General features: G+C 37.9%; 1 protein-coding gene across 2 annotated transcripts in view; it reads left to right on the forward strand.

Moving 5' to 3' along the window:
- The window catches only part of CNTN1 (contactin 1), a 294,525-nt gene that overhangs the window by 248,442 nt on the left and 32,696 nt on the right, over positions 1-13,387 (forward strand). For both annotated transcript variants that reach the window (XM_006167209.2, XM_006167210.2), the window contains exons 21-23: positions 4,660-4,846; positions 7,712-7,824; positions 9,370-9,526. In XM_006167209.2, the coding sequence (XP_006167271.1) occupies positions 4,660-4,846; positions 7,712-7,824; positions 9,370-9,526 (457 nt within the window). The remainder of the gene's footprint in view (positions 1-4,659; positions 4,847-7,711; positions 7,825-9,369; positions 9,527-13,387) is intronic.

A 13,387-nucleotide genomic window follows, 5' to 3' on the forward strand; every position in this document is an offset into this window, starting at 1 on the left:
TTAGCCAGATAGAAAGGAGAGGACTTACTTGAGTTTATGTGAGTGAGAACTGGAAAATTAGATTGAGAAAGATATTCGGGGTCCTTAATACAATGCTAACACAATTTAGGCTTGATTATTTGGGGACAGTGAAATCACCCTATATGTTTAAGCACAAGGAGTGAAAAATGAGGAGGAATTGTCATCATCTGACCTTTACGGATGAGCAAATGGATACTGAAGTGGTGACAACTTGCCTCAGTTGCTGCTAGAGCAGGAAACTGTGCAGGTGTTAGAGCAGAACTACTCAGGTTTAATGATTCAAAGTTCACGGCTTCACGCGACATCACACACTCCCTTTTGTTTTACTCAGTGAGTGGACAACAAGGGTTGTCCTGGAGTTACCCACCCAGCCAGCTTGTCCTCCTAATTCTACTTTTGTTTCCAAGGTGTTTTTCTTCTGTGAGAGAGATAAAGACAGAGAGATAGCACCCCTGGTGGGATCTACCCCAAGTCACGGCTGGCCTGGGTCATGGGCATAGGCTCATGCCAGCTTACTTAGGGAGGTCCTGGAATGTACATCCAGGATCTTCCCTATGGCTTCAGCTACTTGACCCCTGTACCACCAGCCTACCCACCCCCCCATACTTCTTGTGCTCTCCCTTCTTCTTCTGTCCATAGAATAATAGTTACATGAGAGTAGAATTTTGTCTGTTTTGTTCTTAGTGCCAAGAATAGTGCTTAATATATAAACTATGTAATTGACTCAGTCTTAAATATATATTTTATTTTATTAAAAATACTCTAGCGAATGATATATTATCTTGGTTTATGTCAACAATTATACATTGACTGTATTATCATTTCCAACAAGCAGATTAAAAAGATATATGTGAAGCAATAGAGTGATTTTTTTGAGGTTTTTGCTATAGGGTGTGTGTGCTCGTCAGAAACAGACAGACAGCGAGACAGAAAGCGAGAAATCACCCCCCAGGGTGGATGGCCACACTGCGATCCCTTCTCCTCTATTCTCCTCTCAGGATTTTGGGCACATAGGCATACATGCTTGGTTAAGTCACTGGGTCCAGGACTCAAACCATGGTAGACTGCATAGAGTTCAGCAACATAGCCACTACGCCAACTGCTGGTCCTGCAGTAGAATGATTTTGACAAATTCAGACAATTGCAAGTTATTTTTCATAATTTATTTATGTACTGAGAAAGAGAGGGGTGCCGTTGAGAGAGTCTCACAGTACTGCAATCCTTCCAGCCAGCCAGGACCATGAGCGTTCCGAAGGCACTCCAGTGTGTTCAGGTGAATCCAGGACCAGACCCCGGGCTGTTGGTAGCTTCAGTAGTGCGCAGTAGCACTCCATAGTTGTATTACCACATTTGGGCCCAAATTCCAAATCAATGAATGAAAGTAAACCTTGATTAAGGCCTTTAAGATATTCCAGAAAAAGTCATCTTTAGCAAATAAAGTTTTCTCAGATGATAATTTCAAGAGAAAAGTCTCTTCCATGTGGAAGTTTGGCTTCCCAGATTTCGGACTTGTTGCAAGTCTACGTTAAGAAACTCTGAGCCATGTTGCTGAGTAGACGTGGGTTTATATCTAAGATCTGTCACTTAGCAATTCTGTGAACTAATTATCTGAGGTTTCTTAGTTTCCTTACCTATAATGTTGAGAGGCAAGTCTATGTTAAGAAGCTCTGAGCCATGTTGCTGAGTAGACATGGGTTTATATCTAGGTCTGTCACTTAGCAATTCTGTGAACTAATTATCTGAGGTTTCTTAGTTTCCTTACCTATAATGTTGAGAGAGTAACCACAGTCTCACAGGAGGATTGTGTGAAGGAAATGAAATAACCTACATTTAATGCTTGTCCCTGTTCTTTATCGTTGGCCATTTGAACACAATGATGATGACAATGATGATGATTATGAAGATATAAAGAATGAAAAGAAGGGGACCAGCAGTTAGTGTAATGACTGTGTCGCTGGACTCCCACGTGGTCAACCGCGGTTCGCATCCTGGACCCGGTGGCTTAAAACTCACACCGGGCGCGTGTGCGTGCATGCCCAAGATCCCAAGAGGAGAATGGAGGAGAAGGGATTGTGGCGTGACCATCCCCCCTGGGGGGTGATTTCTCGCTTTCTGTCTCTATGTCTCTCTCTGTCTGTCTGGCGAGCGCACGCGCCCTATAGCGAAAACCTCTCCAAAAAACAAAAAACAAAAAACAAAAAAAGAATGAAAAGAATAATATCATATGTTGCATCCTCACTATGACCAATGTTAAGGGCATTGTACTGAGACCATACACTAATGGTAGATATTATTATTATTATCCCCATTTGAAAGATGAGAGATTCCAGGATGAGAAACATTCTAGTGAGTAATAAGTGTCATAACAAGGCTGTAGTTTAGGTCTCCCTAGAGAACGACTGAGTCAAAAAGCTGAAAGTAAATCACAGAATTATTCTTTCTATTCAAACTTTCTTAAAATTGTTTTAAGGCATTCAAACAAAGCCTTGAACATCAAAGAGACATACATGAAAGCTTAGAAGATAATATCCAAACCATTAATTTTCCTGCTGGAGTATGCCCCTGCAAATGTGTGTGAGGAAATCTTGACCAACTACAATATGGTAATTGTTTCTATTTTAAAATATTGTGGGAGAAGCCAGTGGTTTAGCAAGATAGATGATCGTGAAAACCAATACTGCACTGCACGCCCGTGAAAATGTATGATGGATTAAGTTATAAATACATTCACAATAAAAGCAGTGCATTAAAAGTATAAGGTTCAGAAAGTCCTGCATCCTGTGTGACTGACCCCATCTGCAGGTTAATTTCCTGACATTCCCACTGAGAACGGCAGGCTATTGTGTCTGAACATAATCTGTTTCCTTGTGGTTTTGAAGTGTATCTCAGTAGAATGTTTGGGTCACACATTTTTTTTTTTCTTGCTTGCTTGGTTAACAGGCTCCTCACCTTCACTCTTAATACCCAATGAGCTTTTCCATATTGTAGGTGAGCTAGAAAAATGCAGAAAGTACTTCTTATCAAAGGCTTTTTAGTACTTTAGGCTCCTGACCAAGAATCCACAAAAGACTTAGTTTGCTCACTCAGCAGGTAAAATGTTCACTTTAATGAAAAGAAGCAAAGTAGGTTACAAGGAATAGTGAATGCAAAAACTCTTAGAAACTGAATTAGAGATTAATATAGATGATTGATTTCAAATCATCCTAAAAGATGAACAGCTGTGAATAGTCAACTGAAATGTCTTAAAAAGTTAAATTATTCTGGCAAGGGATAACTGACATTTAGAAAGTGCTTCATTTTCTTATTTTGGAGAAGGCATCCATCTTAGTCTGGATCTTCTGAAAGCAGAGACTCCACAAAGATGTAGGAGAGACAGTTTTTATTGCTGTTCTTTGGTTTATTTAGCCTCCACAAAGTTGTGGGAGAGGCAGTTTTTATTGCTGTTCTTTGGTTTATTTATTTAAAATAAGATCTTAGGGAGCAGGTGTAAGGAAAAGGCAGAGTGAACAGGAAAAGGGGAACTCACATGCAAAACATGCTTTATCTTCTGGCAACCACTGTGGTCAACTTGTAACCCATCCCTTGGGACTTTTGCAGACCTTTATAAATGTTGCTAAGACATGGACCTGCTGGGACGAAGGGAATGTTCACCTTTTCCTAAATGTTCTAAAATGTGCTCATTCTGGAAACCTTACTTTTGCCAAGTGAATTGGAACCATCCAGTTCATATGTATTTATGTAAATGAAAAGCTTGAGATAATATATTTTTATCTGGGCACTTATGGTTAAATGCAAACTTTTAATTATTTTATAACAAGGCATTTAAAAATGTAAAATGCCAATAAAAATAGTGCTTTCCCTTTTATTTGTACCTCAGCTATAACTATAAACATTTATTTTATTTATATCTTAGATATAATTATAGATTTCTGTCCCAATAACACAACTTTTATTTGAAGAATTGAAGTTATAATTCATAACTTTTCTTACTTTTTATAAAAGAATGTGTTTACTTAATTTTCCTTATTATTTTTAAATTTTGCTATAGTACATTTGTTACTTTTGCTATAGGATGTGTTCCTGTCAAACTGCTTGATCAACGACTCATAGCAAGTTTGACACCATGTAAATAGAAGTGAGGTAGGAAACTAATTATAAAACTTATCATGGCAAATACTTCCAAAAAGAAATGACTTTTATATTTTGGGGGTAAATCTTAGCAGAGATTTTTTTTTCTTGATCTTCTTTGGTCACTTTAAAACTATTTCAGCCAATGAGATGAGATGTGCCTCAATATATTTTAAGACTGATATTTCATAATATTTCCCCTTCTTTTAGTCTTTTTTTAAAACTTTATTTATCCATTTACTCATTTATTTTAATTTGACCAGAGAGGAACAGAGTGAGAGAGACAGAGAAGAGAAAGTGAGAAAGTAAGCCACCAGGCCCAGTACTTGAACCACGGTTGGCCATGTGAAACTTCAGCACCCTTAACACCCTCTGCCGGCCCCAGTTACCCGTTTTTCAGTCTTAAAGAAGGCTCAGTTAACACCAAAGGTAACGGTCGGTTGAAAAGAATTTTTTCTAACTGAAGAGGCTGACTCATGGCAAAGTATTACTCATCCTGACCATTTGCAGATTCGGTACTGGGCCGCCCATGACAAAGAAGCAGCTGCACACAGAGTTCAAGTCACCAGCCAAGAGTATTCGGCCAGGCTGGAGAACCTCCTGCCCGACACCCAGTACTTTGTGGAAGTTGGGGCCTGCAACAGTGCAGGGTGTGGACCTCCAAGCGATGTGATTGAGACCTTCACCAAGAAAGCACGTGAGTCTCTCATTTTGAGTTGAGACTTGTCTAAACCTACTGTTTGATTTCATCATGATGTAGTGACATTTGACAGAAATTTCCTATCTTACTGAGTATATTTCATTTTCTATGATATCCTTTATAGTCACATGAAATTTTTAAAAAATATTTTTAGGTTAAACCAATGACATAGATAATGAAAACATATGAAGAATTATTTCATGCATTTAATGTCCCGTTGTAGAACTAAAATTAGAGAAGGACCTTGGTAAAGATTCCTCACTCAAACTTTGTGCCATTAAAGCAACTTGTCTTCATTCTGTGTTTATTAATTAAAATGTTGTTTTCATAAGGATGCATTAACAGCATGGAAAAATTAAAACTCTGCTTATTTTTCTATGCTTTAATATATGAACATTATCGCATAATGCAAATGCAAGTTAATTATAGAATTATGTTTCTATTACTGGAAATTCTCTTTGTTCATATAAAAAGACCACCTATTCTGCTCAAGTTTTCTAGTCATTCTCCGGGTTAAATTTGTTATTTCTGTTCTTGAACTTAGTGAAAAAGAAAAATTAGTATGTAAAACTCTAGGGATTCTTGCGATAGTCTGACGACATGATTGCCATTAGGGTTTACAAATTTATGAAATTCACTTGGGGATAAAGAATCTCTTAGTGAAATGAGAGAACATAGTGGAGTGGTTAACGAGCGCACTTAGGTGTCAGACATGGGCTGATGATCTGTCTCTGCCACCTACTAAATGTGAGACATGGACAGATTACTGTAGCTCTTTAAATTTCAATTTTCTAATCTGCAAAAGAAGTGTTCATGCCTTTTATTTTCATTTATTTATTTATTCATCAAAAATATTCTTGCCATGGGCTCAGGATTATCCCAGGTAGGGAGAATGGTTATATCAAGTGACAGGGCAGTAATAAAAATGGATAAAATTGAAAATGACTTGGGGGTGTTGAATCCCAACAGGGTGTTCAGGAAACTCTTTCATGAGAAGATGCCATGCAGGTTAGAAACGAGTGAGAAATGATAAGAACCCACTATACAAGGAGCTGGGGGAAGATTGTTCCAGGTAGAAGTAATAACTAGTGCGAACCTTAGGTAAAATGTTTTAGGTGGAGAAAAGCCAGTTGGGTCTGGAAAGAAGTTCTGATGTGAGGGAGAAGTATGCTGGGACCAAAATATGGAGGCCTGGGATGAGCAGTTAGCATAATGGCTATGTCACTGGACTCCCACGTAGTCGACCGTGGTTCGCGTCCTGGACCCGGTGGCTTAAAACACGCCAGGCGCGTGTGTGTGCGTGCCCAAGATCCTGAGAGGAGAATGGACGAGAAGGGATTGCGGCGTGGCCATTCCCCCGGGGTGTGTGGGGGGGTGACTTCTCGCTTTCTGTCTCTCTGTCTCTCTCTGTCTGGCAAGTGCACGCGCACTATGGCAAAAACCTCTCCACAAAAAAACAAACAAACAAAAATATGGAGGCCCTTGCAAGTCATGTGATGATTTCAGTTCTTTCCAAGCAAGATAAGAAGCCATTAGAAGTTTTTTTTTTTAAAAGCTCATTTTAAAAAGTTTATTTCTTTCTTTCATAAGAAAGAGAGAGGAAGAAAGTGACAGAGAAAAGAGAGGAACCTCAGCGAGGCCTTCATGCCCAGTCCACCCCAGTCTCAGCCAGTTAGATCCTGAGCACACAGGCATGCAGCATGAGCCCAGAATGCTCAGAGACTCACTAGGACTTGAACTCCAGATCTCTCCCATGTGGGCCTAGCAGCGTTTCTGCTGTGCTACTGCCTGGTGTTACCACTGGAAGATTTTAAGGCATAGAGCAAAATCTAACTTACATTTGTTGTTGTTATTGTTGCTTTATGTTTTGGGTTTTTTTTTTTTTAAGTCATCCTGGCTTCTGGATAGAAAACAGGTAGTGGTAGGTTAGGAGTGCGAGGAAAAAAGCCAATTCTGAGGCTATTTTATTCTAGTTGAGAAGAGATTTGGTGGTGGCCAGCACTAAGTGGACAGAGAAAGAGAGCAGCAGAAAATGTTCTGCAGATAGAGATGATCGCTTGCTGCTAATTTGAATGTTAGTGACAAGGGGACTAGAAGCTGGAATATAAGATTTCTGCCTAGAAACTAAGGGTTTATTATGCCTATTTCTAAAGATGAGGAAGACTCTATGAAAGGCAGATTAGAGGGTACATTGCAAATACTCTGTCTTACCTATGTTATATTTGAGCCGTCTCACAGACATTTACGTAGAGAGAGGCCATCAGACATACACGTCTAGAGGTCAAGAGAGAAAGATAACAGCCAGAGCTAGAATTATGCATCAAGTCTCAGGCCCACAGGTCGGTACTTAGCAAAAGTCCGAAGTCGCTGCAGCACTGAGAAGTGGAGCAGAGGACAGAGAGCCAAGGAAGGGTGATTCATGAGAAGGAGCAGCCAGTGAGGTAACAGAAAACCCCACATGTAAGACAGCATGGGTTTCAAAAAAGGACAAGAGATTCGAGAAGAAGTTCCACTCTTTGGAATGCTCCAAAGATGCGAAGTTGGAAAAGGTGGCCAAGTGGAGGTGATTGGTGAGCCTGAACATGGCAGTTTCAAAACACTGTGGAGAAAGCAACCTAAGTGGAGGATGAGAGAAGAGAATAAAGGATAGGTATATTACTACCACACAGGGCCACTGGGTGCATTAAATGAACTCATGGATGTAACGTGCTTAGCGTGGTGTCTGGCATGCAGTAAGCACTTCTCAGACTAACTGTCGTCGTCAGCACGGTCACCATCAGCGTTAGAATTCCTGACGCATGAAGACCGCAGAACCGAGATTGGATGTGGGGACAACTGATTGCTTGTTACTGCCTCTCACAGCTCCCAGCCAGCCTCCCAGGATCATCAGTTCAATAAGGTCTGGTTCCCGCTACATCATCACCTGGGATCACGTCGTTGCACTATCCAACGAATCGACAGTAACAGGATATAAGGTACGGAAACCATGACTACATTATTCTCCACACAGGCGTCCTTCTTGCAAAGAGTGATTGATGTTGGCAATTTTTACTCTCTCGGTAAAAGCCATTCAGCATTCTTGTCCAAGCCACATAGCAGAATCAGATGACATAGTACTTACGGTTATAAATTGTGAAGCCAGAGAATATCTTCGGTGAGTTTTAGGAAAATGCTATGTCAAGTAAGATAAATGGAATAATTGCTTTGAAAATGAGAATTGTTAGAATGGTCAGTGCTTAAAGAGGGAGGAAAAAAAATTCACTGTGATTGTATTAGTGTTGCCCAAAATACAGTGAACCCTTGGACATATTCAGTTATGTCTATAAGTGAATATAAAAGGGAAATATTATTTCCATGTGTTATGTACTTCCCATTCTATCACATTTGGTATTGGATTCCAAATTTTAAGAATAATGTAATAAATAAAATTGGAAGGGAATATTTTTATGCTATTTTATATATATATATATATATATATATATATATATACACACACTTGCTATACTGTACATGTGCTCACTGGAGACAGAGAGAGGGTAAGAGGGAGTGAAACAGAGAAAACACCTCCCCCAAAAGGGGATGACCACACCATAATCCCTTTTCCTCCATTCTCTTCCTGAGATATTGGGTATCTACACACACACGCACACACCCCTTGTGTGTTTTCTCAAACGACCTGGGTCTGAGACTCAACCATGCAGTAGGCCATGTGGGATTCAGCTGCTTTAACCAAAAAACTGCTGGATGGGCTTAGAGTTCTTCATTTTTTATACATTTTTTTTAATTTGCCAGAGAGTGTGTGTGCTCACTGAAAAGAGACACAGAGAGAAGGAAAGTGAAAAAAATATAAATCCACCCCTCACATGGGGCTTGCTCACACTGCACTTCATTCTCCTTAACCTCTTCTTTCTTTGGGGATTTTGGAAGCACACACTCATTTGCCCAATGTGTTTTTCATGCCATCAGATCTGGAACCTGAGCTGTGCTGTCAGCCATGTGGGATCCAACCACCTTAACCATGAACTAACTATATGTTTTTCTTTAAAAGATACATTCTGGGGCCAGCAAGTGATGTGGTGTTAAGATGCTGGACTTCCACATAGCCAACTGCAGTTCGAGACCCAGACCTGGCAGCTTGTTTTCTCTCTTTTCCTCTCTCTCTCTCTCCAAATTTTAAAATAATAATAATAATTTAATTTCTCTGTTGTGTGCACATGTCCCATAGCAAATTAAAAAGAAATAATAATTATAATAAATAATTCTTTAAAAAGATACATACCTCCATCTCTTTATTTTGAGTCATCCCAAGAAATAAAATCCAAACATATCCTCTTGGATAACTTAAAAAAACTAATAGAAATCAATTTCTGTAAGTTGAAAAGAACATGATATTTTTTTCCACCAATTTTAAATGCATCGATTTTTTACTAATAAAAATGTAAGTGTTTTTATTCTGGTCTTGATAAAGGGCATTGGTCATTATCAGGACTTCATTAAGTATTTACATTTGGACTTTTCAGGTACTCTATAGACCTGATGGTCAGCACGATGGCAAGCTGTTTTCCACTCACAAACACTCCATAGAAGTCCCAATCCCCAGAGATGGCGAGTACGTCGTAGAGGTTCGTGCACACAGTGACGGAGGCGATGGAGTGGTGTCTCAAGTCAAAATTTCAGGTAAGCCAGTCACCAAAGACACATTTCAACTGCCTACTAGTTTCTAGGCCCTACAGATTCCCAAGGGTAAAGGTCGGACTGTTATTCACACCAATACTTTTTCCTAGGTAGACTTGAAATATCAAGGATGCCCTGAATCTTGGTATTTCTTCCATGACGAGTCATGAGGGTAAACGTTCATGCTTGTCGCTCATTGTCTGGATGTCAAAACCCGATTAAAACTTTCAGTGGTTAGATGAACACGTTCTTGGCTCTATTGTACGGCTAGGGTGGCCATGGTGGTTTTCACTCATTTGAATGTGGTCATCGCACAATGTACACAAATATTAAATCATCACGCCATATGCTTTGAATATATTCAATCTTTGTCAACTAAATATCTTACATTTAAAAGCTACAATTAAAATACCATAATGCATTAAATACAGTACATAATACTACACCATTATTTAATTATAGCTGAGTTCTCTGGTATCATAAGAACATTCACTGGTTTTAAGGTTTTTACCATAGAGAGTGTGCACTTACCAGAGAAAAAGACAATAGTGAGAAGGAAAGTGAGAAATTACCCCACACCCCAGGCAGGTGGCCAAACCACAATGCCTTCTCCTCCATTCTTTTTCTGGGAGTGGGTGGCCAAACCTTAATGCCTTCTCCTCCATTCTTTTTCTGGGAGTTTAGGCACACATACATGCACGTGGCCTGACATAATTTTCAAGCTGCTGGACCTGGATTTGAACTATTGTCAGTCGTGTGGGCATCCAGCACTATAACTACTACACCATGTGCTGGCCTCAACCAGACTATTTTTAATATTCTTTTATTCCCCTTTTATTTGTGATATGCATTTTAATACAGTAATAAAACAGAAAGACAGCAAATTATAATTCCTTTACTTTGTGCCTCCCTCTTTTCTTAACCCATTTGTTTCTTTTCTGTGAGTTCTATTTTCTCTAAGTATAGTAGCACTGGTTAATTAGAAATATACATTTTTGAGTATTAATTTCTTCTCTTATTTGGATTTGTAGCATATTATTTGGGGAAGATGGGATACTTTTTTCTTACTCTGTATGCATGATATCGTCTAATTATACTGAATTAAAATGAATGTCAACTTGAGAATTTTATGGAAGACTATGAAATATAAGAAGATACTATGTAAAAGGTGGGAATAATTGATTTAGGAGAAAATTTGATGATTTGTAGCTAAATAAATGAATATGTAATGGGTTAATCAAAACAAATTCCTTTAACACAATGCCAGAGTACTTGATAAATACTAACTTCACCTAGATGCCATATTTTCATGTAATTTATAACATATGTGCAACAGGACTTCATAAAGTTAATGGAAATGTAAAATTATAGCACCAGTTTATTTTGATGGAAAGTATTTGAAATCCATCCAGTTTTTTCTTAACAAACATTTTAATGAACTTTTTTCTTTTTCTTTTTTTGGAGATGTTTTTGCTATAGGGCACATGCACTCGCCAGACAGGCAGAGCGTGACAGAGAGACAGAAAGCGAGAAATCACCCCCCAGGGGTGATGGCCATGCCACAATCCCTTCTCCTCCATTCTTCTCTCAGGATCTTGGGCATGCATGCACACACGCCCGGCGTGGGTTTCAGACACCGGATCCGGGACTTGATCCGCGGTCGACTACGTGGGAGTCCAGTGACATAGCCATTACGCTAACTGCTGGTCCCATAGTTTAATGAACTTTTGAAGACACCTCATACATACTCTTTAAAATCAAAATGTAGTGAATAGTACTTTGAAAATTTTGTTTTTTTAAGTTAACCATTATTATTTTGTCTTTCTGAAAAATTTAAAAATTATAGAAATCTAGAAGGAAAAGAAAATAATCAGTCATATATCCCAACTACTCTAAAATAACTATTGTAAACATTCAGCTGAATTTTCATCTACATACTCTAAATACATATATAATTTCATATGTTTTAGATTCTAGTGAATATATTATATCATATCTTACTTTTATCAATTGTTAAGTGAATCACTGAAGATTTCATCAATTTTTTAATTTAAAATTAAACACGATATTCTTTCAAATAATTGTATAAAATTTACCTACTTCATAAAGTTTTTTCCTATCACAAATAATACATTTTTGTAAGTTAATCTTTCTGAAGATTAAACAATGAGACAAAGTGTTTCACTTTTTATATTGCCAAATTTCTTTAAAATATTCACCAGTTTATCTCTCTGTATTATTGTATATGAGTGTTTTTCCTCACTGTGCCTCTCCAAATTATTGTCTTATTTTTCAATTGATGTTGACTTGATAGGCGATAGCATCTCTTTTTTTTTTCAGTTTTTCAAAACATTTTATAAATTCCAAGCTTTGATAAAAAAAAAATACCTTTAACTCTTAGCAGCACCAGAGAAAATCAGAGGCAATTATAGCATTATTTCAATGGTGATAAAGTGCAAAAGTAAGTAAACTGCTCTTAACACCGATGCTCCCTACCTGGAAGCCAGTGCAGCAGGTTTTTGCTCTCCTAATTTCCTTATTCTTTTGTCATTCCTCATGTGAAGCAGAGCCTCATTTCTGATATTTAGACCATAAAATCTTATATCTAGAGATGCTACAGCAATGAGAGTGACTTTGGTATAATTATAACTAATTATGCATTGGTTAATGTTAAGCAACTGAGTTTTTAGGGTTAGAGGAAAGTCCTGGTTTATAGCGCTTGCCAATTTCTGTGGTGTAAACATTTGCTATGTCTGATTTCCAGCCTTCTACACAATGTTTCTAAATGTGGAGCTGGCAAGGGAAACTTAGTAGCACACCATTAAATAGTATTGTCACCTCACCAGATGTAATAGGCATACCCTCAAGAGCACTGATAATATTAAAATGTAGCAAAATAAATAGGACACATTTAATTTTGAATAGTTACTATTTTCACTTTAAATGTTTTGATTTAACTAATAAGTTTGCATAATGTTAATTTTTAATATGATGTTTTAAAACAACTTGCTCATAAATTCCGTGAAATTTAATAATTGGCTCTCTGGAGGTGTTATAAATTAATGTCAGCATGTCACATTTATAATCTATTGTTCCAATGTAAATAGCCCCTGTAAAAAATGATTCATAGACTGGATTGTTAAGTAAACCCCAAATATATTCAGAATCATTCCTCCTTTTTTAAGGCCAAAAAACAGAAATTTATTTATTTATTTATTTATTTATTTTTAGTTTGTTCTTTTTTTTTCTTTTGATCTAATTTTTTTATTTTAAATTTATTCATTCTCTACATTAATTCACTATACACCATCACAACACACAAATGAATTTTCCATCCAAAATACACTGTGCATGGGTTCAATCAAGCACATCAACATACATGTTCTCAGCAAATAATTTTCCAATTCTTATGTCCTGCATACCTTGCCTTTTGTTTTGCCATACTTGATTCCCCATCCCCCACCCTCTGCCATGTCCCATCCTCCTCCCACATTGTCCCTGGCATCCACGGTTGCCCTCCATGCCTTCCCCCCCCCATTCAATTGATCTGCCGATGAACTTAATTAGTCAAAATATATCCAATAGCTAGCACAGCTGACACATACCTATACATGAACCCAAGCCTGACTTTAGGCCTAAACCCCAGTGAGTAGAATGAACATACTATAAAGTAGTACCCAGCTGGGTTTTTTTTTTTATATAACCTAACATTCATTCCCTGAGCATCATCACAACATACTAAATGTGGTTTCCTCTCTAGGATAAACTGCATAGTGGCTTAATCAAGCATGTTATTATCAATAATATTCCATTTCTACTTTCATACATATGTATATGTATATATATGTTTTTTATCCTATGTTT

This window comes from Tupaia chinensis, unplaced genomic scaffold (genome assembly GCF_000334495.1).
Source record: "Tupaia chinensis unplaced genomic scaffold, TupChi_1.0 Scaffold144624_1, whole genome shotgun sequence".
Lineage (NCBI taxonomy): Eukaryota > Metazoa > Chordata > Mammalia > Scandentia > Tupaiidae > Tupaia > Tupaia belangeri.